General features: G+C 50.1%; 13 protein-coding genes across 15 annotated transcripts; 6 read left to right on the top strand and 7 right to left on the bottom strand.

Moving 5' to 3' along the window:
• Nucleotides 1–133: 133 nt before the first annotated feature.
• On the top strand, nucleotides 134–1759 carry PPTG_18419 (hypothetical protein; the record flags this gene model as incomplete). Its single annotated transcript, XM_008916543.1, has 1 exon — nucleotides 134–1759. The coding sequence occupies one exon, from the start codon at nucleotides 134–136 to the stop codon at nucleotides 1757–1759; it is 1626 nt and encodes a 541-aa protein (XP_008914791.1).
• On the bottom strand, nucleotides 1649–4092 carry PPTG_18418. 2 transcript variants are annotated; one of them, XM_008916542.1, is made up of 7 exons: nucleotides 3957–4092; nucleotides 3728–3881; nucleotides 3465–3659; nucleotides 3273–3388; nucleotides 3009–3194; nucleotides 1957–2936; nucleotides 1649–1887 (listed from the first exon to the last, which is right to left on the bottom strand). In XM_008916542.1, exons 1-6 carry the CDS (start codon nucleotides 4030–4032, stop codon nucleotides 2011–2013), a joined length of 1653 nt encoding a protein of 550 aa, XP_008914790.1. In that variant the 5' UTR covers nucleotides 4033–4092; the 3' UTR covers nucleotides 1649–1887; nucleotides 1957–2010. The 2 variants fall into 2 exon arrangements, with proteins under 2 accessions (XP_008914790.1, XP_008914789.1); XM_008916541.1 differs by having other exon boundaries at nucleotides 1649–2936.
• Nucleotides 4093–4189: 97 nt separating this feature from the next.
• Nucleotides 4190–7225, bottom strand: PPTG_18416. 2 transcript variants are annotated; one of them, XM_008916538.1, is made up of 5 exons: nucleotides 6761–7225; nucleotides 6595–6705; nucleotides 6452–6534; nucleotides 6029–6378; nucleotides 4190–5953 (listed from the first exon to the last, which is right to left on the bottom strand). In XM_008916538.1, the coding sequence occupies exons 1-5, from the start codon at nucleotides 7186–7188 to the stop codon at nucleotides 5630–5632; spliced, it is 1296 nt and encodes a 431-aa protein (XP_008914786.1). In that variant the 5' UTR covers nucleotides 7189–7225; the 3' UTR covers nucleotides 4190–5629. The 2 variants fall into 2 exon arrangements, with proteins under 2 accessions (XP_008914786.1, XP_008914787.1); XM_008916539.1 differs by having other exon boundaries at nucleotides 4190–6378.
• PPTG_18417 (hypothetical protein) lies at nucleotides 4319–5566 on the top strand (the record flags this gene model as incomplete). Its single annotated transcript, XM_008916540.1, has 1 exon — nucleotides 4319–5566. The coding sequence occupies one exon, from the start codon at nucleotides 4319–4321 to the stop codon at nucleotides 5564–5566; it is 1248 nt and encodes a 415-aa protein (XP_008914788.1).
• Nucleotides 7226–7278: 53 nt separating the features above from the next.
• Nucleotides 7279–10490, top strand: PPTG_18415 (hypothetical protein). Its single transcript, XM_008916537.1, has one exon. The coding sequence runs from the start codon at nucleotides 7354–7356 to the stop codon at nucleotides 10333–10335; it is 2982 nt and encodes a 993-aa protein (XP_008914785.1). The 5' UTR covers nucleotides 7279–7353; the 3' UTR covers nucleotides 10336–10490.
• A 188-nt stretch (nucleotides 10491–10678) lies between these two features.
• PPTG_18414 (hypothetical protein) lies at nucleotides 10679–13893 on the bottom strand (the record flags this gene model as incomplete). Its single annotated transcript, XM_008916536.1, has 4 exons — nucleotides 10679–10720; nucleotides 10753–11370; nucleotides 11524–11852; nucleotides 11943–13893. 4 exons carry the CDS (start codon nucleotides 13891–13893, stop codon nucleotides 10679–10681), a joined length of 2940 nt encoding a protein of 979 aa, XP_008914784.1.
• A 335-nt stretch (nucleotides 13894–14228) lies between these two features.
• On the top strand, nucleotides 14229–15099 carry PPTG_18413 (hypothetical protein). Its single transcript, XM_008916535.1, has 2 exons — nucleotides 14229–14794; nucleotides 14858–15099. The coding sequence occupies exons 1-2, from the start codon at nucleotides 14270–14272 to the stop codon at nucleotides 14981–14983; spliced, it is 651 nt and encodes a 216-aa protein (XP_008914783.1). The 5' UTR covers nucleotides 14229–14269; the 3' UTR covers nucleotides 14984–15099.
• Nucleotides 15098–15780, top strand: PPTG_18412 (hypothetical protein). The gene has a single exon (XM_008916534.1). It carries the CDS (start codon nucleotides 15372–15374, stop codon nucleotides 15654–15656), a length of 285 nt encoding a protein of 94 aa, XP_008914782.1. The 5' UTR covers nucleotides 15098–15371; the 3' UTR covers nucleotides 15657–15780.
• A 548-nt stretch (nucleotides 15781–16328) lies between these two features.
• On the bottom strand, nucleotides 16329–17621 carry PPTG_18411 (hypothetical protein; the record flags this gene model as incomplete). Its single annotated transcript, XM_008916533.1, has 1 exon — nucleotides 16329–17621. The coding sequence occupies one exon, from the start codon at nucleotides 17619–17621 to the stop codon at nucleotides 16329–16331; it is 1293 nt and encodes a 430-aa protein (XP_008914781.1).
• Nucleotides 17622–17802: 181 nt separating this feature from the next.
• PPTG_18410 (hypothetical protein) lies at nucleotides 17803–18693 on the top strand (the record flags this gene model as incomplete). The annotated part of the gene is made up of 1 exon (XM_008916532.1): nucleotides 17803–18693. The coding sequence occupies one exon, from the start codon at nucleotides 17803–17805 to the stop codon at nucleotides 18691–18693; it is 891 nt and encodes a 296-aa protein (XP_008914780.1).
• Nucleotides 18694–19666: 973 nt separating this feature from the next.
• On the bottom strand, nucleotides 19667–20133 carry PPTG_18409 (hypothetical protein; the record flags this gene model as incomplete). The annotated part of the gene is made up of 2 exons (XM_008916531.1): nucleotides 19667–19962; nucleotides 20031–20133. 2 exons carry the CDS (start codon nucleotides 20131–20133, stop codon nucleotides 19667–19669), a joined length of 399 nt encoding a protein of 132 aa, XP_008914779.1.
• An 835-nt stretch (nucleotides 20134–20968) lies between these two features.
• PPTG_18408 (hypothetical protein) lies at nucleotides 20969–22136 on the bottom strand (the record flags this gene model as incomplete). The annotated part of the gene is made up of 2 exons (XM_008916530.1): nucleotides 20969–21644; nucleotides 21724–22136. 2 exons carry the CDS (start codon nucleotides 22134–22136, stop codon nucleotides 20969–20971), a joined length of 1089 nt encoding a protein of 362 aa, XP_008914778.1.
• Nucleotides 22137–22219: 83 nt separating this feature from the next.
• Nucleotides 22220–24528, bottom strand: PPTG_18406 (hypothetical protein; the record flags this gene model as incomplete). Its single annotated transcript, XM_008916529.1, has 5 exons — nucleotides 22220–22245; nucleotides 23556–23944; nucleotides 24002–24074; nucleotides 24135–24405; nucleotides 24469–24528. The coding sequence occupies 5 exons, from the start codon at nucleotides 24526–24528 to the stop codon at nucleotides 22220–22222; spliced, it is 819 nt and encodes a 272-aa protein (XP_008914777.1).
• Between the last annotated feature and the right edge of the window lie 706 nt (nucleotides 24529–25234).

Genomic DNA, 25234 nt, shown 5'->3' with positions numbered 1-25234 from the left:
CGGCACCCGGGACAGGACGGCGCATTTCTCGCACTTATTGAGTTCTTTTTCCCACCGCTAGAAAGACGTCGTGGTCCCAAACCATCTCGTTGTTTCTCGTCCCCGAGCGGCGCTCCCAGGGCACTTTCTGTTGATGGTTTGGTGCCTCCATCGGCTTGACGGCTGCCACGCACGTCGCTCCACCCACTTTTTTGGCAGCTTTCGTGCAACCTATTGCCAAGCCGACCGACGTGCTTCATTCTCCAATCCAACTGCGACGGAGCTTCTCTCCAAGTCCAAAGCTGCTGGAAGGATGAAAAGTAGGGCGTATAACACAAAAGCCAAGGTCCTGGACAAGGACGATTTCCCGAAATTTAGTGAGCTTCTCCACGCAGCTTCGCATTCGTCCGAGGATGCCGACATCATCGACTCGTGGTCTTCAAGCTCCGACACCGACGAACACGATGCTGTAGAGTCTAACGTGACGAACTTGTGCCGCTTTTCGGGATGTCTGAACGCAGCACGCAGTTGTGGCTTGTGTCCGACACATGGAGGAGGAACACGTTGCCGTATTCAAGGCTGCATGAAGCACGTCGTGTCTGGAGGTTTGTGTGTGGCCCATGGCGGCATTCGTCGCTGTCGTGGCTCGCCCAGTTGCTCCAGTACTGCTGTGAGTCGAGGGCTGTGCGTACAACACGGTGGCGGACGGAAATGCAGTAATGAAGGCTGCAACAAGCACGTGGCTTCTGGCGGACGTTGTCGAACTCATGGAGGAGGACGACGCTGCCAAGTTCCGGACTGTACGAGTAGCGCTCAAAGTCGAGGCTTGTGTTACGTTCATGGCGGCGGAGGACGTTGTCAACGTGAAGGATGCGGCTCCAGTGCCAAGAAAGGAGGTTTCTGCATCGCACACGGTGGAGGCCATCGCTGTCAAGTGGCTGGATGTACCAGTAGTGCTGTGAGTGGTGCTCGTTGTCGTGCTCATGGTGGTGGACGTCGCTGTGCGGTGGAAGGCTGTACGAGTAGTGCGAAGACTGGCGGTCGGTGTATTGCACATGGTGGCGGAAAGCGGTGTACGGTGAGTGGCTGTACCAGTAGTGCACAGCGTCTTGGACTGTGCAAGGCTCATGGTGGCGGACGACGGTGCATAGTTGAGAGCTGTGCCAATAGTGCTGTGAGTCGAGGTCGCTGTATCGCTCATGGCGGCGGCAAACGATGTGTCTTTGAAGGCTGTACAACCACTGCGCGTAAAGGAGGCTTCTGCTTTGCTCACGGCGGGAGATCTACAGCAAGTACCAAGAGTAAGCCGGTTTCTCCAATCGCTACCAAGCGTGCTTGGTCTTTAACGGAAGTTCACTCTCCGATTCCAGCACTGACCTTGCCTCCACGTCGCATGCTTCCTCCGCTCAACACGATGCTGATGGCTAATCGACCAGGTATCCTTCGCCGCAGTACACCGATCCCACCTATCCGCACACCTGTTGTCTCGTTGGAGCAAGAAGAACAAACAACGAGTAGTGAGTCTGCTTGGCAACTGAGAGCTGTAGACCAATCGACATATCCGCAGACTCCGACGTCTTCTACGCGTTCTGGTTACTCGTGGCAGCGACTACAGGAGACGATCCGTCGTGAATCTCGTGTCCACGGGATCACGAACGGAGACGATGACGCGGCATATGAAGACAAGATCGCTTGCAAAGTGGAAGATAATGAGATGCACGACTCGGTGACTAACGACGGGTTCTACTGGACGCGAAGCCGCGGCCCAATTCCATCGTGAAACCTGAACCAAAGAGATCGAGCACAAGAAAGTGAGAGCGGTGAGTTGATTGATCGGTCCTACGATTTCATGTAGTGCGTAACAAAAAAACAGCAAGTAAATTCGCTTGCAGCATTTTTTTTTTTTATCTATTCACGTGAATAAACCACATTTTTGTCAGCCTCCAAGCCCAAAATGACTTCAGCAGACAAGCGTACCTTCGTGCTGTCATGCCACTTGCTGCATTGTTCACTCCTCTATTTACTACTGAACTACTGAATGGAGCAGTACGACCAGACCGATCGCCTTTGGTCGCGCTGGCGAGCGAGCATAGATTCCTGCGTGGCCACATCCAAGTGGTTGCGGCCTCTGGTAAATCGTCGAAGTCGGATCTCATTATCCTCTCGAACCTTGTCCAGCTCATCTGGATTCTCCTTCAAATATTTCTGCAATTGCGCCAGCGCTTTCTCCGTTTCTGTCTGTCCTTGCTTCTCATATTCCGACTTGGAAATCAAGCTACTGTGACGACCAGGCTTCTCGAAATGGTACCAGAAGTACGCGATCGTTGCGATAATCTCGAAGACGCGCGTGAGTGATACCAGAAGTATCAACAGCAACGAGGCTTCAGTAGATGACGTGCTGTAAAACAGCAACGTCATTCCCAATATCTTCAAGGAACGCGAGATAATGAGCTGGAAACTCGTCAGAGGAGGCAGCTCGTCGTCCAAGTAGCCAAGCTCTTCAATCTCCTCTTCATCTTGTGGTTCTGACTCCGATTTAGCCGACGCTCCCCACTGATACCACCACACAAGTACACAGCCAAAGAAAGCGAAGAAGGCGAAGTAGATCTTGCCCAGATGAGGGATGCCGAACAGAACTTCACGGTTCCACAAGTAGACGAGATACGAGATAGCCCACGACCCGAGTCGATACAGGTTCGGCATGATCACAAAGCCCGTGACTGGAACCGCCACTGTAGCCACGGAAGCTAGAGACGAAACCAGCTGAGCCCCTGGCAACATATTGGTAGTATTCCGAGCTTGACGCTGGAAGAGATAGAGTGCGAGAAGCGCCGAGAAAAATACGCCTATTGTGGCACCCAACAGGTAGTGGAAGGAGCGCGAACGTGACAGCCACTCCGATAGATAAAATAGCAGCAGACCCAAGAAGAAGTTCTGCGCATACACCCACGACAGATCTGCAACGTACACAATACAATAGATTAGCGTATGGCATGGTATAGTTTAAGTTTTGAGTCGTCAGCACGTACATGTATAGAACGTGAGAACGTAGCTGAAGTTTGGTGTCGCTGTCGAGATGAACGGCTGCAGAGGACCGGTCACTGTGATGCATGGCGCGTGATACGGACTGAGTTCTAGCATGCATGTGTCTTCGTCCTCCGATTCTCTGCACGCGAGCGGACAGCCACCCACGCAGTTCTCACACACAAGCTTGGCTGTATAAATCAATGGTATAATTCAAGAAACGTCAGTACAAACACGAATTTACAGGCCAGATTAGCCCAGCAACGTACACGCAAAGAATAGGAAGTTTTCAACCGCGTTGACCACATAGGGTGGTACGTATTCCTTAAGCCCCGGTGTCAGAAGCGCTGCCTTCAATACACTTCGACACAACAGTCCTGGAGTGCTAATACAGCGAATAGAACACCCAAATAAGACCTCTTGAACCTTTAATCCTTCACGTAACAAACAGTAAAACCTACCGTGCGAATGTGTAGCTTAACTGGTTGGCCTTGGGGCTCTCTACGATAACACGCAGCTCGCTCCAAGCCCAGAACACTGGTCGCAGTGGCCACGCGACGCTCTGTAAGTACCACAACGTGGCGTTTGTCATATTAAACAGCGCATTGGCCTCGCGCGATTGGCCTAGCGTCTGAATCAGCGCTGGTTGCAGTGTGCTGCACTCCGTAAACACCTCAGCAGTCAGTTTTAGAGCAATTATTGCCAAATAATCGATCTTTTTTACCTGTTCAACGGGTCCATGCGGATGTGCAGCGACGAATTCTCATAGAAGCAGAAGCTCTGTTGCTGCCCCCAATCATGCACCTCGCCTGTGGCTGCGATGCCCTCATCCAGCCATAGGAAGCGTCTGCGGTCAGCCTCGGACGCCACGTTCTCGTCTAAAGGGAAAAACAAAAAAAAAACAAAAAAGAGTTAGATGCGAAGGAGGAAATGCTCCAGACCAGAATACGTACGGCTTGACTTGGCGTGGGGATCTGCGAACACCTGAGAGAAGAGCAGCGCCAACAGCAGCAGCGTCCAGGTCGCCATCGCGAAGACGTCACTTGACTTTTCAAACGCTTATTCGCGAATCAGCGTTGGAGATGAAAGAGAGGATGGTGTGCGATACATAACGAACTTTCCGGGAATAAGTTCAAACTCGATTTAACCTGCAATTAACCTGTCTTTTCTAAGAAACACGAAATCGAACCAGGAAAATATTAAATAACTTACAAAAAAGAATGGAGAACTTCTCCATTCTTTTTTTTAAGGAATGGGTATTTTAGACTCCGTCACCTATCGAAGCCAGCCTTGACCGTTAACAGAAGTCGCAAAAATGCCCAATGGCACGAAAGCCAAGTCTCCAAAAGTGACGAACCACACGAAAGCATCAAAAGATAGGGAAGCGCGTGGAGCGGTGCCTTCAAAGAAGAAGAAAATATCAAGCCATTCAACTCCGAAGAATGGCCATTCCACGAAGTCCAAAAAGCGGAAGAATCCATCATCAATAGCGGCTAAGGAGCTTCACGAAGCTAACGATGTTGAGCTTCACACCGATTCACAGGCAAAGACATCAGCACAAAGAATTCAAGTAAAATCGAAGTCAACAGGAGAGATTTCTGCAACGGCAGTCGAGAACGCAGCATCTGATCCAGGAGCAATCAACGACACGGGAGGACTCGCTAGCGGCCAATACGACACACTACTCCAGATGAAACGTGCTGAGAAGCTTTGTATGTCATTTGGCCTTCAAAAGCGTCATGTGATGGCTCTACATCGGGCTTTTAAACGTGAAGAGCAGCTTGGTACTGGTGAAATCACAATTGGCGAGTTCTTCACGATGCTGCATGAGCAACCCCGTCAGCTTACAAGAGGTCTGTTTGACGCAGTTGGTCTTGCCCATGATATCAAGAGGTTGCGCTTTGATGACTTCGTAATCTGCATCGCAACTATTGCAACCTGGTCCAAGAGTGAACTGCTGCAGTATGCCTTCAAGCAGTTTGATGTAGACGAATCTGGTGTCATGGACAGTCGTGAACTTCGAGCATTTTGTGAAGGTCTGAAGAACGATAGCAGCTTCTACTTCGCCAACAACGTGAGTATAGCTCGCGATAAGATAACCGCGCGGGATCACAAGCATCCCAGCAAGCAGAACCCATCGGAGCAGCTTCCGGTTATCAGTGATGACGAGGACGACGCACTTGTGGACCTTGAGGACTTGATGAAAGGGTCAGACGAGTTTCAAGTTGCATTTTACCCTTTGATGCAATTGCAGCAAAATGTGCGTGGCTGTGCGCTAGGAGAACAGTTCTGGGCCGGTGTCACGGTACGTCGTCAACATGTTGACGTCGTTGTGCAATACATGGGGAATCATAAAGGCAAACTGCCACCAACTTCGGCAATGACCCGCATCATGGCTCTGATACCTTTTTCACAAGCTCACACTAAAATGCTCGTGCACAAGTTAGCAGTTCTCAAATACGCCGAAGAACAAAAACGACTGCAGGAACAAACCGCAGCCCGAGTGAAAGCGAAGCAAGCTCTACAATGGGGTCAAGACGAGGATGATAATCAAGATCCCTGAGTCGGTGGAATGATATTCGAGCGCCTCGTGAATCAATCATGCGAGAATTTTACCAATAGTAAACTACCATACAAAGAGGTAGAGTCCCAATAGCAACGTGAGCACGAACGTAGCGAACACTTTCAAGAAAAAGGTGCGAGAAGCAGCAGTACAGTGAGGAGACAGTTTCACCTCTGCGAGGAGCACGCCACTGTCAATCCGCACTGGGGTTCTGGAGCTGACGCCATCCTTATGCTCCTGCAATTGCTGCTTTCTAACGGACGAAAGCGTCGTCTGCAGCATCTTCAAAGCTGGCAATGTCATATTGCGTCCTGTCGCCAACTCGAAAATATCGCGGAACTCAGCTTCAAAGTTGGTCTTCAATGGTGGAATTGCCGATAAATCGGACTAGAACCCAACAATCAGTGGAGAAAGCAAAGTTAGAGTGAAGAGGTGCCAGACATATGAACCGCGGTGTCGTACCGAGATAACAGACTTGTCTGTGCTGGATGGAGCTCCAAGACCAAGATCGAACACTCGAAGGACGAAGCTGTTAAAGATCCAGTCGGGAAGAGGTAGCAGCACCATCAATGACCGCACAGGGAACAGTGTGGCAGCACTTGTATCGGGACTAGAGTCCCCACTCCCGCGACCGGACTTGTTAGCAGCAGTCACGCTTGCCATCACAGCCTGAAACAGTTCATCCATCTCCACCAGCGCCTGGAGGAAAAGAAAACGCGTCTTTCTATCTCGTAGTCCGTCAAGAACGCTTTTCCCTGTCAGAGCATTGATGTAGTAGAAACTACGTAGCATCGTGCAGCCCCACTTCATCGCTACAACAACAAAGTAAGATAAGAGTTATGAAACACTAGCCAACTAGAACCAGACAAGACAGCATCATCGTACCCTGAATATTATGACGACTGAGCACCTGGATCCCCGTTCCTTCCAGCACGTCCAGTGCATAAAGCGCCGACGTCTTCTCCTTCCTATCCACACACCACTTGATCAGAGCGTTATTCAGCCTTCATCTAGCCAGATCTACTTACGAGAGTCTCTCCACAAAGAAGCATCCATTGCACAGTGGTCTCAACATCCCTTTGTCGTCCTTCACCACCTGGAAAGCCTCTCCTCCATGCAGCACAATCGAATCTGGCAGTCTATACAACTCATTAGTATCCGCTTTGCCACCTCTGTACCATAACTTTGACGCACGCTGAGTTGAGCTGAGCGAGACGGCGCATGGTCGTCTGCAGACTGATCACCACGCGCTTGGCCTGCTTCTCGTCCGTTTTCTTCAGTGTTTTGTGCAGAAATTCAGTCACTTTCAGTGTCGCGTCCGTCTCCACCATCAGCAGCCACAAGTCGCACTCGTTCAGCTTCGTACAATCCCCCGTTTCCTCGTAAATCTCCGTCGATAATTTGCCGCTGTCCAACACAGCACCGTCGCAGCGCAGTGCCACTGCCCCAGTCTTGCTCTCATTTTTATCGATGCTCTTACCATCATTATTGAGCCCTACAAGCCACGTCTTCGCACAACGACCACTCGCAGCCAGACACAGCGATACATACTGAGCCAGCTGCGCGTCCTCGCGTGATAGCGCGCTATCTCTCGTGTACACGACGCCCACGCGGGGTAGCATCTCAAATGCGCAAGCAATGCGGAATTGACAATCATTCAGAATCAAATATCATTGGTCGATATCTGATCACTTCAATTTACCAATTTCAACCAATCATCCGTCGACACTTTGCTGCCGCGTCGACTCCCCCTCATATAGTCCGCGTGGAAGGATCCAAGAGCGACCATGGCGGGCGTGACGAATGAGCGCTACTGCACAGTGCTACTGCAGCAGGTGACAGGGGAGAAGGCGCTTCCTCCGTCGCAGGATGAAATCCTCAAGGGCCTCGAGTCACCCAAGGTTGAGCTCAAGATCCGCGCCGTCAAGAGCGCCATCCTGTGCCTTTTACAAGGCGAAAAGCTGCCGAAGGTGCTGATGCACATCATCCGCTTCTGCTCTACACAGAGCGACCACACGCTCAAGAAGCTGCTTATGGTGTACTGGGAGATCGCCCCCAAGTACGAGCAGCAGCAGCCGGGTGATACGTCCAAAGCTCCTCCCAAGCTCCTCCCAGAGATGATCCTGGTGTGCAACGCGCTACTGAACGACTTGAACCACCCAAACGAATACATTCGCGGTTGCATGCTTCGTTTCCTATGTAAAATCAAGGAAAAGGACATCCTGGAGCCTCTTAAAGACGCTGTGAAGAGCAATCTGGAACACCGTCACTCATATGTCCGCAAGAACGCCGTGATGACGGTTTACACCATGTACAAGACCTTCGGGGACGTGCTGATCCCCGATGCTCCGGAACTCATCGAGCGCTTCATCCTCAACGAGAGCGACGCTGGAGCTAGACGCAACGCCTTCCTCATGCTTAACGACTGCGCACAGGACCGAGCCGTGACCTTTTTGATGAACGCTATGGACCAGGTCCCTAAATTCGGGGACGGATTCTCGCTCGTCATCCTCGAGATGACGCGTAAAGTGTGTCGACAGGACCCGGCACAGAAGGCTCGCTTCGTGCGCTGTGTCTTCCAGCTGCTCAACTCGTCATCCCCTGCTGTCAGCTACGAGGCGGCCTGGACGCTCGTCACGCTGTCAGCTGCTCCGACTGCGGTGCGTGCTGCAGCCAAGACGTACTGCGGACTGCTGAACTCGCAGAGCGACAACAACGTCAAGCTCATCGTGCTGGACCGACTAGCTGACCTCAAGAAACACCACACGAAGGTGCTGCAGGAGATCCTCATGGACATCATGCGTGCTCTCAGCTCGCCCAATCTGGATATCTGCAAAAAAGTACTGGAGATCGCCATGGATCTCGTCTCGGTGCGTAATATCGACGAAGTGGTGACTCATTTGAAGCGTGAGGTGGTCAAGACCCAGGACAAGACCCGTGAAAAGGCCGGAGAGTACCGTCATTTGCTGATTAAGGCCATCCACGCCTGTGCTGTCAAGTTCCCTGAAGTTGCCAATGCAGTGGTGCACTTGTTGATGGAGTTCCTGAACCAGCCAGATGGTGCTATGGATGTCATTCTCTTTGTACGCGCGATGTGCGAGAGCTACCCGGAGCTACGTGAGAGTATTCTGCAGAAACTGATGATCTCATTCACAGATATCTCGTTGGCCAAGGTGTACCGTGTTGGTCTCTGGATTCTCGGCGAGTACGCTACTGTGCCGCCCCAGGATGGCACTGAAAGCGACACGTCGATCTTTGAGGCGGCCAGTACGATTTTCACTGCTATCGGTAGCCTACCGCTGGCTACGGAGGCTATGCTGAAGGCGCCAACGGAGAACACTGACTCAGAGAACCCGGCCACTGCCGGTGCAGCGTACTCGAAGCCTGTTACCAAGAGTGTTGTGCTGGCTGATGGCACGTACGCTACTGAGACGTCATACTCTGCTCCGGCAGCGAAGACTGTGGCTGAAGAGGAAAACGTGCCTGGCTTGCGACGTCTATTGCTGAACGGTGACTTCTTCCTGGGCGCGGCCGTGGCTTCTACGTTGACCAAGCTGTGTCTCCGTGTAGCAAACGGTGACGTTGCCAGCGCTACGGCTCGCAACGCTGCGATCAAGAAGCTGGTGGTGGATTCTACTCGTTGCATGTGTGCCATTGTGGCTTACGGACAGTCGAAGGCGAGCAAGCACGAGATCGACCAGGACTCTGCACGTCGCATCCTCATGGGTGTGCGCGTTCTGCTTGACCCAGCAAGCGCGCAGGCCACGCACGCGATCATCACAGAGGAGTGTCGTGCTGCGTATCGTCATCTTCTCGACACGCAAAAGGCACAAGAGGCTGAAGCTGCACGTGCTGCTGCCGGAGGTGCCGGCGGCGAGCCCGTAACACAGGCAGATGATCTGATTAACTTCCGACAACTGCGTGGCAAGAAGGCTTTAGGCTCGACCGATATTGATATTGACGATGGCGCAGATATTAACCGTGCTCTGGGCCAGCAAGGAGACGGCTCTGACAACGAATATGCCGGTGCGATGCGTCACGTGCACCAGTTGACAGGTTTCGCTGACCCCGTGTACGCCGAGGCCTGCGTCACGGTGCACGACTACGATATTGTGCTGGAGATTTTGGTGGTGAACCGCATTCCTCAGACTCTTACAAACCTGACGGTGGATCTGTCTACTATTGGTGACCTGAAGCTCGTGGAGCGCCCTCAGCCGCAAACCATCGGGCCTCTTGACCAGCGCACGATCCGTGCCAACATCAAGGTGAGCTCCACGGAGACTGGTCACATCTTCGGCACTATCGTGTACGACTCGGCTTCAGGAGCAGAGAAAACGTATGTGAACCTGAACGACATTCATCTGGACATTATGGACTACATCAAGCCAGCCACGTGCACAGACGCAGCCTTCCGTGCGATGTGGGCCGAGTTCGAGTGGGAGAACAAGGTGGCTGTGCACACGGAGCTGTCGAACGTGTTCGAGTTTCTACAGCACGTGGTAGACAAGACCAACATGCGTTGCATGACGCCGACGGCTTCGCTGGGTGGAGACACGAACTTTTTGGCTGCTAATCTGTATGCCAAGAGTGTATTCGGCGAGGATGCGCTTGTTAATCTCAGCGTGGAGAAGCAGGACAGCGGCCGCATCGCTGGTTACATCCGTATCCGCAGTAAGACTCAGGGCATTGCGCTCAGCTTAGGCGACCGTATCACAGCTGTGCAACGTGGCAAGGATGATCAAGGCAAGCGGAAGAAACTACTTGCCTAGACGCTGCATTCGAAGTAAGAAATGCGGCGCATTGGAGAGTGATGCAAGAGACAGAAGCAGATGAGAGTAAGCTGTGTTGTAGTTGTACTGGACGAGAGAGATCAAGCACATGTGACAACGCAAAACATTTTTTTTTTCGTGAATTACTTGCTCTATTCTATGGAGTTTTGTCTTCACATTTCTCTAATGTTGCCAGGGCGGGGTACCGACGATGGCGATGGTAAAGCTGTCTTGGTGATACTCCTCCTGTTCTTGACTCTTCTCCTTGCTTGAGTTAATCGTGATGAGCTCAATCCCCCACAAAGGACCATAAATCTTCATGTTGTCAGCTTTGCCATCCACTCTAGGGAACGAGCCGTCTCCATGAATTCCTCTTGGTCTTCTTCTAATGTCAGCATTGCCATCATGGTGGCGCACTGTAAGCTCGACGCTAACTTTCACAGGAGACAAAGAAGAAGCCTTCGATTCAGCCAAGCGGGCCTCGAACCACTCGCCCAGACGCTGAGGCACCATCACGACAGGTATACCCAACGGTTCATCGGTATCTTGTTCGCTGTTCTCCTCCATCCCTCCCATAACCATTACAAGGTCGTCGTCTTCAGTGTTAACCACGATGACACCGGCAGCGCCCCACTTGGCCGCATTCCGTGCTTTCTTTTCGAAGAAACATTCTCCTCTCAGGACGATCAAAGTCTTCCCTCGGACATTCTCCTCAGACAAGTTTGTCACCTCGCTACACGCATCAATTGGGTCAGCGAGAACCAGTTCACTAGCGGGGAACGCACGAGACGCCTGGAACGTGCTCGTCACGCCGAAACCAGCACCAACACAAGGCACAGTCAACCACACGTTGGGTTTGCCCTTATCGTGAGGGCTTCCCTTTGCACTGTGTTGCAGCTCCCCAGGATAAGATGTGTAGCCAACTTGAACGCGTAGTGAACACCGCTGATCCATAGGCAGCGTAAAGTCTTCGTTGATCTTGTATACGTAATTCCACGACAAATACGGTGGATGGTAGTCATCGCCTTGCTCGATCTTATCACTTGTTGGTTCATCGAAAGTGTATGAATCAGCTCCAGCATCCCCGTCAGAACCGTCGTTTAAACCCAATCCGATAATCATGAAACTTGCGTCAAGAACTCCTGATGCTTCAATCCAGTCGCCGGTTTCTTCTCGAGTAACACGCACACGACCTGGAAGTTGCTCGACTCGGAATTCACCGAGTTGGTTGCCACCATACAAGTACTGCACTACTTGACCCTGAGAGTTTTGGTCAGTTGTTGGCTGCTTTGATTTGAGGGAGTTCTCTTCCAGAAGCTTCTCCAGCCACTTATCGTCAATATTCTTGCCACCGATTTTCCGGAGCTTCTCCTCCAAAGCTGGAAGCCATTCCTGAAGCACATTTGACGCCACACTCTCTGTGTCTATCGATTTCTTCTTCTCGTTGGTTGTTGGTTTGGCGTTCTCTGAAGCAGCCTGTGCAATTTTCTCGATAGCAGACATCGCGTCCGTATCTGCTGTAGTCGTAGCAAGTTTTTTAGCCATCGACTTGGACGCTTTCAGCAACGCAGCAGGAGATGGCGCAGGTGGCAAGCACCGCGACGTACGAGCCACGACCTTGCCTTCATAATGAACAGAATAGTCGATAAAATCGTAAAACTTGGGTACTTCACACTGCATAACTCGATGAGGGGAGTACCGATTGTCGTATACAACATCGTTGCTCGCACTGGATGCTTGTAATACCGGCTCAACGAGCTTCGTTGGAAGAATCGGTAGTGGATGAGCCTCTGTGGTCATCACGTAGTTGCCCTGACGGAAGAAATGGGTTGTGTTAAATAGCAGATATAGATATTTGCACGTCTCGGAAAGAAAGAACGACGGCATATCATCCTCTTGCTTCTTGGACTCAACATCGGCGATACTCGCATAGCCACACGAGGTCTTGGTGTATTTTTGCAGCGAATGAATCACGTGAGCTCCAGCACGTAGCCAGGACGAGTCGTTAGTGGCTTCGTGCATGTAAAATGTCGACTCAATCAGCTCTGGACGCAGCGGATATCGCGCTCCACCGCCACCCCGTGACTTCACAGGCTTCCAATCACCGACGTTAAATTGCTCCGAGAGGAATCCGTAGTCCCGCCAAACGCGATAGAATGAGTTCATTGATTCCGCTGCAACCTTCAAATCTCCTGCAGCAACTTGCATTCCTGGCCAGAAAGATGCCAGGCTTTCGAAGATTATAGCTGAGCTCCCACTGTGATGATGGCAACCTGTATACATGGACACGTCGGTGTACCAGTCTCCATGTTTGTTATGAACCAGCACAGCCGGATAAACTTGCGCGAACATCTCCAAGGCCTCACGATCACCAAAGAGCTCGTACATCTTCATCAGATACTCGTAGAAACTATCCGAGTTTGACCCTGGACCCGACGATGTCTCCGTCCACTCCCCTGTCTTCGTGTTGATGTGCTTTCCTAGCAGCCCGAGCTTCGACCGACGCTGGAAGAGCGCACGAACAGCTCCACGAGACGCAGCAGCGTACTTGGGTTCTCCAGTGAGTACACTCAGCATAGTAAACTCAACTGAGAGTGACCCAGCACCAGCAGTCGACGCAATTGGCGTTTCTCCTTTTGGCACGCCATGCTTCAAGTTTACAGTGCCGTACGGAATCCCCGTTACGGTATCAAACGCAGGCATCAGCCGATCTCCCAGATCCACAGCCAACCGCAGCAGAGAACCGTCATATCCACCTTCTGGGAACAGCTTCAGGTCGGTATTAACCGCGAAGAGATGAGCCGATAGCAGTCCACCTAGCATTCGGATCGTCGTCTCAAAGACAGAGACTTCCGTGTCCAAGTCAAAGTCTGCATTCTCCACCACCAATCCCACAGCTCTTCTGAACTCCGTTGCGTCTTCCAGCAGCGCCAATGTATCCAAAGTGTCGATCAGCGTAAGCATTGGCAGTCGTCCAAGCTCAAACTCTCCACCTTTACACGAAACTGGCAGTAAATCATCCTGTGGGAATGCGTGTGTCAAGTAGCCATTGTACGCGTGATAAAACATCTCCCTCACTGTCTTGGTCAAAGCTTTGCGTTCATCCTCCTTCATGTATGTCGGTGCAGTGAGCACAAACTGATCTCTCTGCATCAGGCCGCATGCCACGGGCGAACACACGTTCATCTCGTAGTCACACGGCGCTTTCTCGTCCACTGAGTCTACGTACGTTTCATTGTCATGCAGTGCACAGCACTTTACTTGAAGCTTCACAGACCGACGAGCGCCGCGAGCTTCGCAAAAATCGCCCGCACTGTAACGTTGCTGCGCCATATAACCCATCCGGTCCGGGTCTGTGAGTCTTGCCAGATTGTCCACGGCTAGAACCCGCAACGGCTGTGGCTTTTGTGGGTCAAATACTCCCAGCATGATGCTCTTCTCCTCGGAATTCTCGCCCTTTGGGAATGGATGGAACTGACGCACGTGGCGATCGAAGCACCACTCGTAATGCCACCACGTACTGCCAACATGGTAGCGTAAACAGCTCTCGCCGCGCATTTGCCGCTTCAGTCGATTCTTGAAGGCGCGGTAACTTGCTCCGGACAGTGTGTGCAGACCGTTGAAGTGGGAGAGTTTATTGGAGACGTCTTGAGCTTGGTTCTCTGCTTGTGCAGCGCTGCTGGAGACCAAAAGCAATGCGATAGAGAGAAGAAACACACAGCTATATGCATGCTTGATTGCAGCAGTTGAAGAGCGCCGTGGGGCTCGAGGCGAGGCATCAAGCTTGCCTGGACGCGACCGCGGCTGACGCGGCAGCATCTGAGACTGTATTACGCGAAATGGCCACAATATGTCATTGAAGAGGTCATCAATAGTCAATATGGAAGGTTTGTGTTTTAACGGGCATATCTTATCAGTTACGAACGAGTTCAAGATGCCACTCAACCTGCAGCTTCATGGCGAAGGCACAAGCGCTCTGCGCATGTTCCTGGCGACGCACTTGGACACCAAGCAGCTTAGCCGGTCGGATGTGAAGAAGCTGCTGAATGAGAAGGAGAATACTTTATCAACGAACGAATTGCGGTTAGCGTCGAGTCTGTTGCGCGAGTTGAAAGCCTCAGACCCGGCGACACCAACTCTGGTATCGCTATTGCGCCAAGGACGAGGAATTCAGGCGCGTGTTATGGCTACAGACCAAGAGGAGACCGAAGAGGACAGAGAGAAGAGAGCCAAGTACTTGGCCAGACGCCGCCAGAAGCTCCTGCGTCTGGACGAGGAGATGCGCTACGACAGCATGGTACGCAACGTCAAGACACAGTCGGCGGCCAAGGAGTTGGCCCACCACCAGACGAGCGTGCGTCAGCACCTGTCGATCGGTGCCAATATGGTCATGGCCCGGGTCACGGCCTTCATTGCCGTGTATTTTTTGGCTCGGAACCTCACAGAGAACGAGACGACGGTGAGTTTTGAGGCTGAAGTGTTGAAGTGTTACGGACGCTAAGCTGTTGTTGCTGCTTCGCAGAGACTTGTCGCTGGGCTTGGTGGTGCCATCGTTATGATGGTCATCGAGATGGTGTTATTTATTGCGCGCGCAGCCAAGTTTGAGAGCATCGAGCACGAACACAAGAAGCATAAGAGCGTCTTCTAGTCTTCAGATTAGATATTATCTTGAGAAGGCTTATGACAAATGGTAGGTTTGATAACCCTGTCAAGTCTGGATTTTGAAAGCGTAGTGTGATAGGATTATGATATTCTGTGAGTCCATTGTCGGTCGTGCCTTTGCATGTAAAGGCTCAAGTGTCGTCGACTGCATCGGAGCCTGAACTTGAGGCAAGCAAATGGCGCCGGCGGTCTTATCTGCATCTTTACCCCACTCAACCAGAGTACATTTCCGACCTCGCTGAATTCTGGCGGGTGGGGTCCCATCGCATCTTTTGCTCCGCCGACGACTTGCCGTTCCACCGAATAGGTGAGCAGCATTCATTTTCGTTCACAGCGCTGACAGCGAAGGCAAACCAGGAGACGAGAGATTGGAAATGCGTGCTGAATGGCGGTCTGTAGCAGTACTTCTAGCGGTGATATCGCTTACTGGCTGTGCTGCGACGACCAATGGCTACGGAGCTGGGCACGTCCAGGCACCAGACAAAGAGAATTCGTTTACCAAGGTGAAGCCAGGCAGTAATGGCTACGGCACCGTAACCTACGCGTCGGCGAGCAGCGACAGCAACGACAGATCCGAGGACGCGGCCAACCGCCTCGCTCTAGAGGAAGCTCAAGCGCAGCACCCGAACTTGCGACTACGATTAAGTATCGGCATCTAATCCGCGGAGAATCGACTCACAACCTGCCAGCCTGCCATGTACAATGCCACCCCTATCTATCAATATAAACCAAGCTTTCGAAATTACTGGTATTGCTTTGCATGTACAGTGAGCGCTATAATACGAATGCCGATTGTCCACGTAAGCGGTGACTTTCTCGCTCAAAGTCGACGCGATATTGGACGAAGTCTGATTCTCCTTGTAAACAACAGTCAAGCTAACGACATGACATTTCGGTGTGGAAGAGTATTTGAAAGCCAACAACCGTGGCCAGCGAAACATGCAGCTTGCCGTTTCGGTATAACTCGTGCACATGCAGATCCGCAGGTTAGGAGCTTATCTCAAACTTGAAATATCACCACGATATGAGGCTTTTGTCACCTCAAGGGCGATGACGCATCGAACTTCTCTTTCACTTTAACCAAATCACGAATTCAGTCACAACTTTGACTTATTTTTCTTCAACTAAATTAAATGTAAACACAGCGTCCACGATGTCAATTCGAAAAGCTCTGGAAGAGGAAAGTGCCCACAAGCTCGGGCATTCGCGAAGGAGCACGATGTCTTGCATTCACGTTATTCTTTGTCCCCACGATCTTTGTGATGGTAGCCATAACGAGAGACTGATGCTGGGAAATTTTGCCGCTTTCCGAAGACTGGGTTTCGTTGGTTTTATTCTTGACTTCCTGTTTGCGCCAGCTTGTCTGCTTCTGCTCGAGCATGTGCTTGCTCTTGCCATATTCGCTCCTCCTCAGCATACTTGAGAATTGCCAATTTGTGCACCGCCAATTGTGCATTAGCTTGCGAAGACGGCAACAAGTATGCTATGATTCGCTTTACAATCGAGAAGGACGGTAGCTCTCCCTTGTGCATCCGCATGTAGTGCACAATAACTTCAACCTCCTGTCGTCGTTGCGCCACTTTTGCCCAAAAACGCTCTCCAGGTGCACAAGAGCGAACACTTTGCTGCAGCTGCAACAAAGGGTAAAACGCCACTTGGAATTCTGTTGATCCTTTCGCTAAATCTTCCAGATCCACCACCGTATTGGCCTCAATATCTTCATCAGTTAGAGATTGCTTCTCTTTAAAATACTGGTATCGGTTATTCCGGTCTCTTATGACCAATTTTTCACGAGCTTTGTTGACATTATTCGCGAAGTAGAAACTGCTATCGTTCTTAAGTCCCTCGCAGAAAGCGCGAAGTTCTCGGCCATCCATGACTCCAGATTCGTCTATATCGAATTGCTTGAACGCATAGTGTAGCAGTTCGCTCTTGGACCATGTAGCGACGGTAGCAATACAGATAACAAATTCATCAAAGCGTATTCTTCGAAGATTGCGAACCAGCCCAACTGCTTCAAAAAGTCCTTTTGTGAGCTGTCGCGGTTGTTCATGCAACATGGAGAAGAACTCGTCAATCGTGATATCCCCAGTCCCAAGTTCTTCTTCATGATCGAAGAATCGTCTCATCGCCTCGACATTCCGCTTTTGAAGCCCCAACGAAAGACAAAGCTTTTCAGCTTGTTTTGTCTCAAGCAACAAGCCGAAGTTCCCACCAGCTAATCCCCCCGGTTCATCAACTTCAGGAGTGGCAGCTTCGGGTGTATTACCGACAGCAATGGTCGAGCTTTTACTGTCTAGAAGATTGCTGAAGTTCTTGTGCTTAGGCTGCACTTTTCGTTGGGATACCTTGCTTTGAACAGTCGATTGAGCTTCTACGTCGCTTTTTGTCGGTGATTTCCGCTTCTTTGACGTCTTGGTCTCTCCACCTTTGGAGGTTGAATTGCTCGCGTTCTCATTTTCTTGAGCTTTCTTCTTTTTTTTCTTCCGAGCTGGAGCTGGGGCTGTAGACGGCGTATCACCACCTCCTTTAGACGTCTTCGAGCTGTCCGACGACTGTGCGGTCTTACTTCTCGAACTGTCAGACTGTTCATAGTCACGGACTTTTGCAGGTTTCGCAGTCATGGAGGTTCGACTTGGATGGGTAGAATGTGGCTAAATATTGCAGATGCGTCATACTGTCGAGATTGACAGTCTTCCTAAAAATATTTATGCAAGCCCGGCACAATTCAGCGAATTCGTCCCGGTACCTTGTCATTGCTGAAGTCCATTTAGCAAGCTCCAGTGGTTCTTTACGTCCTCCAAAATGAGTGCCAAGCGCATCTCGTTTGTGAAAATCCAGCGTCGATCGCTGAAGCCAACGAAGATTGTGGTGACTGCTACGAACTCTCAAGCACCTCCACGTAGGGAGACGCTTGTCTCCACGATCTACGGCCGTTTGCTTGAAACTTCAGAGACCGAGCAACTGTGTAAGCGACTGGGAATGACGCGAGACGATGTGCGCCATTTACGTCGGAAATTTGATGACGAAGATGGCTCCCACAGCGACACTGTAACAATACGTGGCTTTTTCCACTTGATCAACGACGACAAAGCCTTCGAGCGATCTCAAATCCTGACTAAAGAACTACTTCGTCTTGGCAACGTCACGCCTTCAACAGGTCGAGTGACATTCGATCAGTTCTTGCGTGTTGTATGCACGTTTGCGGCGTTTTCCGAGACGGAACTATGGCGGTTCTTTTACGATTCGTTTTTTGCTGGAGGGATAGCCACCGTGAATGCTCGCAAGCTTGGAGAAGTGTTACAAGCTGCTGGGAATTCCTATGCTCGTAATATCGAAGTGGCTGCGCGACACCTAGGAACCAACACAGTTTCACCGCTAACAGGCTTGCCACCGACTCTCACTTTTGATGATTTCGAGGAGCTTGTACGTCGAAACCCCGTTGTCTTCTACCCATTAGTTCAATTACAACGCAATGTACGCTCTCGAAGTCTTGGAGAGAAATATTGGATGAGGAAGGTACGGGAGCAAGAGCTTATTAAGCCGCTTCTTGCATATCAACAACTTAATCAGGGAAGGCTGCCTCGGTTGAAATTGAAAGATCGGGTGGTGAATATAATGTTTGGTGGAACAACAGTGATGGCTCGAGCTCGAACTTTGGCGCGCCGACAATATCTGGACGAGATGAAACGATAATCCCCACCGATATCCATGGTACTCAGACGATGACGTTGGGCAAGCTCAAGAGCGTTAAGCGACGAGAGAATTTTTCTCCACATATTTCATGAATCAACCTTTAGTAGTTTTCTATCCGGGTGCCTCAATCGGCTGGTAGCCAATAAACTCAAAGTCCAAGGACTTGTAACTTGCAAGTTGTAAGCTCACCAGGTGCAATACCGCAACTCAGATTTTGTGAAAATATTTGAATATTTACTTCAGTGAAAGGAGCGAAAACAGTTCGTAAACCGCAAAGTCCAAGCATAACAAGAACGTACGAATGATCAAGTTGTTGGAGTCGTACCTGCGCTCTTAACGGATATCTCTCGTGGTAAACCCAACCCATAGCACAACGCTTCTTCACATCGATAAGTTTGCACTACAGGTAGAATTTTGTAAACTCCTGTAGCTTCCTTTTTCTTGAGTCCAGTTGAGATTGCTTTCTGGTACTACTGCGGTGATCTGGCTTTGGTCAACAATCGTTAACGCTCTCAACCAAGTTGTCTCAATCGCAAACGAATCCAATGCTTGACCCGATGAAGGAACAAACGCAAGTACAAATAGCATGATATTGCGAATGAATTCAGCGAAGTAAACCGCACGCAGGTAAAGTAAAATAAGTTCTCCGCAACCCCGCGGCAGCAATGTAATGCCTAACATCGTTGTAAACATGAAGATATCAGTAAGAGAGCCCGGGTTAACAACATATCTACAAATAATGCCTCAGATCCCATGCATTAGTATCGGTCACAATTAAAAAAACAGTTTCATCATTAATTTATCGTTGCGGTTTCATTTTGCTATTGCTTACCTGAAGTTTGCTTCTAGACGACAAAACGTTTGGTAAAAGCAATAATGGCAAATACCGTAAATAAACTGTAAGAAAGCACTTTTGTTGACTCGGAAAAGAAAAAAAAATGTAAGCAAGAAATACTAGTAAAAAAAAATTGTTTTAAGCAGCGTGGCCCGAGAAGCCACAGAGAATCGGCGAGCAAGAGCGCATCCTATCGATTGTCGTCATCGTTGAACGCATCTTTATCTGGCCGCACCTCGGAAATGGAGAGTTCGCAAGGGTTGACTCCCACTCGACGGCAAGGAGTGCAGCCGAGCGCTTCCGAACCACCACAAGCATGTGAAATTGCTTACTGGATGGCTGTGGCATCCCGTTCTTGACAAACAGCCAGTTCAGCAATGCCGTCGATACCTTCACGTGTTCTCCGCTGATCAACGCCTGGATGTCATTGTCACCTATCCTATATCCAGCTTCCGAGCTACATCACTTTTGTCTGACAGCCATGCATAGCTCTTCTCATCACCTTCTTCGTCTTTATCGTTCCTAGGTTTCTTCCTTTCTGTCTTCGCTAGGTAGAGTTTCAGGTTCTTGTCACCTCCATCCATCAAGTCTTCCCGGTTCGCCATCTTGATGGCCTTCTTCAAATTCCACACTCCCTGGTCGTCCTCGATCGTCACGATAAAACCACTTTCCGCTAAACCAACAATCGCGCAAAACCAGGGACAAGATAGCCATCGTTCCTTGACTCGACAGATTCTCGAATGAGGATGATGTTGGAATTTTCCAAATGTACTTAAGCGAAAGAGCATGGGCTCGCAACTACAGATTGTAAGTGATAATGAGGTTGTCACAGAGTACCGTGAAGATATCGCCATTTAGAAGGCAATGACTAGGATTTGTATGGTATAGTTTGTCCAGGTGGATTGCGAAAAGGTTGAATGGTGGTTTACATTCTCCAATATGAGCGCCAAAAGCAACTTTACAAGCGACTCGGAACGAGATACGTCAGCATTGTTGAATGGTGGTTCCCGTAACAGTTCGTGGCTTTTTCCAGGAAAGGACGATAAAGCATTCGAGCGATCTCAAACCTGACTAAAGAACTACTTGACGTACTTCGTTTTGTCAAAGTGTCAGTGTTTTACGCACTGTGTATGTTTGCTGCGTTTCCTGATGGTGATTCTTTTACGGTTCCGTTCTCGCTGGTGGTGTATCCACTGTAATGCTCGTCTACCTGAGAGATGTAGCAAGCGGCTGGAACTTCCAACGCTTGAAATATTGAAGTAGCTGCTGGACTTTGTGGAACTAACACGTTCGCCTCGTTAACAGGTTTGTTATCATCTCTCACTTTGACGATCTCGAGAAACGTGTACGTCGGAATTCTAGTATTCTGTTTGGTGAGAAAACAGTGATAGCCCGATTTCGAACATTGGCATACCGACAATTTCTTAACGAGATGAAACGTTAATCTCCGTCGATATCCACGGTACTCAGACGATGGCGTTGGACAAGCTCACGAGCGTAAAGTTCGCCGGCACGCTTGCGGATGTGAAATATCTCACTGGAAAAAATATTCACAATACTTTCGCGAAATGTGAGCTGTGGTATTGCACCCTGGTGACGACGCATGTAGCTTACAAGTTCTTGGACTTTGAGTTTATTGGCCGTGATGCGAGACCAGCGAGATTCACCCAGCGTGGAGGCACGCACATTCTTCTGCATATTCATGATCGGGTAGAAGGCTACTGGGAAATTTTTCGCAAATTTCATGAACTCGCCCATATCAACCAGTCCGTCGTCAGGAGCGAAAACCGCACGGCCCTCTTTGCCTTCGAGGAGCTTGATAGCCATCGAAACGTTTGCTTGGAAGTGAAATTGCTTACTCTGCAATTCTAGACTCATTTTAGTAAATTCTCGCTCATCCAGAGCACCGGATTGGTCGTCATCGTACAGGTCGAAGACGAACTGATAGAGCTCGGGCTTTGTAAGTACAGCAAAGTTCACAACGCAGAGCAGATATTGGTCGAACGACAGGAACTTTTGAGACTCTGGAACGTCAGCAAACTTCAAAATTCCAAGTGTCAACGGCCTTCGTTCCTCTTTTATCATGAAGAAGAATTCGGCCTGATTGATCTCACCGCTGCATGTAGAAGAAGGAAAATATACTTAAGTACACTAAAAGCCGAAAATCACAATTACCAAGTATTAAACGAACGTACGAATGAAACATGTCGTTGGCATCGTACTTGCGCTTCATCTTACGGATATCTTTCATTGTAAGTCCAAGCCCCGAGCACAGTTCTTCACATCGACGCGTTTGTACGAAAATTTTGTAAACACCTTCAGCATCCTCGTCTGGATGATTCGCTCGGGTGTCCGTCGGTTGGGATTGTTTCCTGACGCTACTGCGGCGGTTTGAGGAATCAGTCGATGCCGGGTCAGTATCGATAGATGCATTCAGCTCGGTGACAGGCTTTTGCACTGATGTTTTCACATTTACCGTGATACCAGGCACGACTTTGCTGCCGCGTGGGTTTGTCTTCGTTGCAATCTTGACTGCAAACTTCTCGCGGTTCAAGGCATCGCTGAATTCATTTGACGTATCAGGCTGTTTGTGCCTGTGTTTGTTCATCCCTTTGGGTCTCTAAGCAATGAATGATTCGCGCAGTTTGATAAGCGAAGAGCAGCGTTCGCGTCGATGACTCATGGCGTCGATCAAAAATAGAACATGGCTAAAGCAACTTCAACCCATTCTAGAATCTTCTAATCCAAATCCTAAAATTACGAATTTCCAAAATCCTATCATTTCAAATCTCTCTGATCATACTGCAAGAATCGTAACCCAAGATGCGTCGTCGTCCTGGTCACACAAGCGCCTACGCTGGAGGTACGTGACTCTCTACTACTCTATCTGTTTCACCATTGTCTGCTCTCCATGTAGTTGCTTTTACCAGCTCTATATCCTTCTCTGATACTAATTATTACTCGTTTGTTCGATCGTTCAGACTCCGACGCCGTTCAAAGTGCTCGTTATGCGGAAGAAGGAGATCCAGGTGTTGCATTGGTCAAAGCTGTAGCTGGAAAGGCCATCAAGTCCCCCAAGGTCCGCGTAGGGCTCGTACTATGGGCTGTCGGCCTATTTTTCATGCTGCTATCGCCGGGTCTGCGCACGGTCACTCCCGAGATGAAGTCTACGTACGAGGGCATGGTCTTGGAGGCTGCCAACATGCCAGAGTACCATGAAGCGTACGCTAAGTACATGGAGGCCCAGTCTTACGCTGACGAAGCCAAAGTCTGGTTCTGGCGTTTCCGAGAGCCGTACAAGACGATGGTGGACCAACGCCAGCCAGTGGCTGACAAATGGGCAGCCGAGGTGGCGAGAACAGAGCGGGAACGTGAAGACAAGATGAAGAAAGCTCGATCGTATGTGGGACTCTGGTCAGATTTTGGTCTGGCCGATCTCCGTTCTAGATTCTGGAACGCATTTGAGAAGGGCAAGATCTTCGCCCAGCAGCAGACGTTCTACCACATGATCATGCGCGTGCTATCAGCGCGAGATGAAGATGTACTGAGTATGGTTTTAAACTGGGTGTTCGTGGCTGTCATGAACTTCACGACGGGATTACTGGGCGCGCTCTTCTACTTCTTCTTCTCACTCGTCAACATGGTGTTTTCCTACCAACCTGATCCACTCAGTGCGACGGCGTTCGTGGTGCTGGGCTTTATCGGTGCTGCCAGCGTGGTGGCCTCGTATTTATTCGCGATCTACGGCATGGTGGCCAGTGGTGTTTACGTGGTGGGCAAGGTCGTTGTGCGCGATGCACTTGAACAAGAACGCCGCCAACAGCAGCTTCGAGGTGAACGACAGGAATGGTAGGCGTCGGATAAAAGGTTAACTAACAAGTTATCAACATTCATTTCTTGTGTCTGTGTCTTCTTCATCCTTTGCTAGACGTTGTAGCGAGTTACAATTTGGATCCAACCGTGCCGTACGGAGGATTGTTCTCGTGCGCAGGAATTTCAAGCAGAGGACCGAGCAGGTGCCAGCCACCGTCGACGTGCATCGTGTCTCCGGTCACATACGCTCCAGCAGGCGACAAGTAGTACAACACACTAGCCGACACCTCCTCGATGCTCCCCACGCGCTTCGCAGCTGTGGCGCCTCTGGCTGCAACGTGGAACTGCTCAGCACCGCCCTCGTAGTTGTCCACACCACTCGACAGGATGATACCTGGAGCGACGCAGTTGAGCGTGATGCCCGACGCGGCCCATTCCACTGACAGGGACTTGCTCAGATTCTCGATAGCAGCACGAGCAGCGCCACTGTGAGCCATTAAGGGATACCCTTTGTCAATCACAAGAATGATGTTAACGATCCTGCCGCCGTGTTCCTTCATGTACGCATGGTACGCCTTCTTGGTCACCATAAAGGTGCCATTCCTGATCAAAACTACCATTAATGTAATGTTTGGACACAGGAAAAACTACTAAACTTACAGATTCGTGCGCATGATGGCCTCCCACCCCTTGAGGTTCACCTTCTCAATTGGAGCACGGAATTGTCCACCCGCTAGAGGAATCAACCGAGTTAGCACAGTTAGACCAATGATATCGATGCCACAGTGCTCACCGTTGTTGACGAGGAAGTCGATGCGCTTGTATTTGGCCAGTGTCTCGTCCACCAGGTTGTTCACCTGCTCCTCCTTGCGGATATCGCACACAATTGGATGAATGACATCCTTCAGGTCGCGGCCGGCAGCGTCCACCTGGCTGCGGATCGTCTCCGCTGCTGCGAGAAGACGCTCCTCGTTCCTAGCTGCGATCACCACCGAGCAGCCGAGCGATGCCAACTCGTGGGCGATGCATCGGCCGATTCCAGTTCCACCACCGGTCACGATGGCCTAAAAGGTAGCAGAACTCTTAGGTTTGTGAGTGCAAACGAGAGAAGTGGAGGTTTAACGCACCACTTTGCCTCGGAAGAGGTCGGGACGGTAGATGCTTGAGGCGTTGGGAGCACGGATCATGACGGCGTTGAAGCGAGTTCGGTTGTGGCAATCCGAGCGATGAAAAGCTGTTGATGCATCAAACGTTTTTCGCTTCAACTTTCAACTCAGAAATGAATTGAAAAGTGGTTAAACAATGTGACCAATTCAAATATGAATTGTAAAAAATTGTTGAAGTTGCTGAATAAAAAGTACTTTGTGTCGACAAAAGTGCGCATTGGTTTTGATCTTTTTTTTTATTATGGTGGGCCATAAGCTGTTGCTGGTCGAGGTTTTCGTGGAAGGCCGTAGAGGAGGAAAAGACGGAGGAAGGAGAGGAGTCTTGCGTTTGCGGTAAAAGCAATTGTGATTGAATAGCTTAGTTGTCGGAAGTACATGTACCATTCATTTGGTAGTACCCGTAGTAACAGATCGAACAGTTGTAGGAGGTTTGTGTCTACTACATAGTACGTGACTTTAGCCTTATTGTACAGATTATTGTAGTTATGTCACCAGTTAGGGCACGCACACTGACAGCCTCTCTGTGTCCAAATGGTGAAGTTCTCTTATCCCATATGGTACTGTAATCAGTACAATAATTTTGAAAGAGGACGAGGACTGTCCTACTTGTCCTGAGGACGGATAGGAATTTTGCGGTATTGCTCACTTCGGAGGCTATACCTGGGCTCAGATGTGGAAGAGGAGTTTCTCTTGTTTTACAGTAGTTCTATACCTAGGTTGTGTATCG

This window comes from Phytophthora parasitica (genome assembly GCF_000247585.1).
Source record: "Phytophthora parasitica INRA-310 unplaced genomic scaffold supercont2.86, whole genome shotgun sequence".
NCBI lineage: Eukaryota > Oomycota > Peronosporomycetes > Peronosporales > Peronosporaceae > Phytophthora > Phytophthora nicotianae.
The sequence above is the reverse complement of the archived record's forward strand: the minus strand, read 5'-3'. Positions and strand labels throughout refer to the sequence as shown.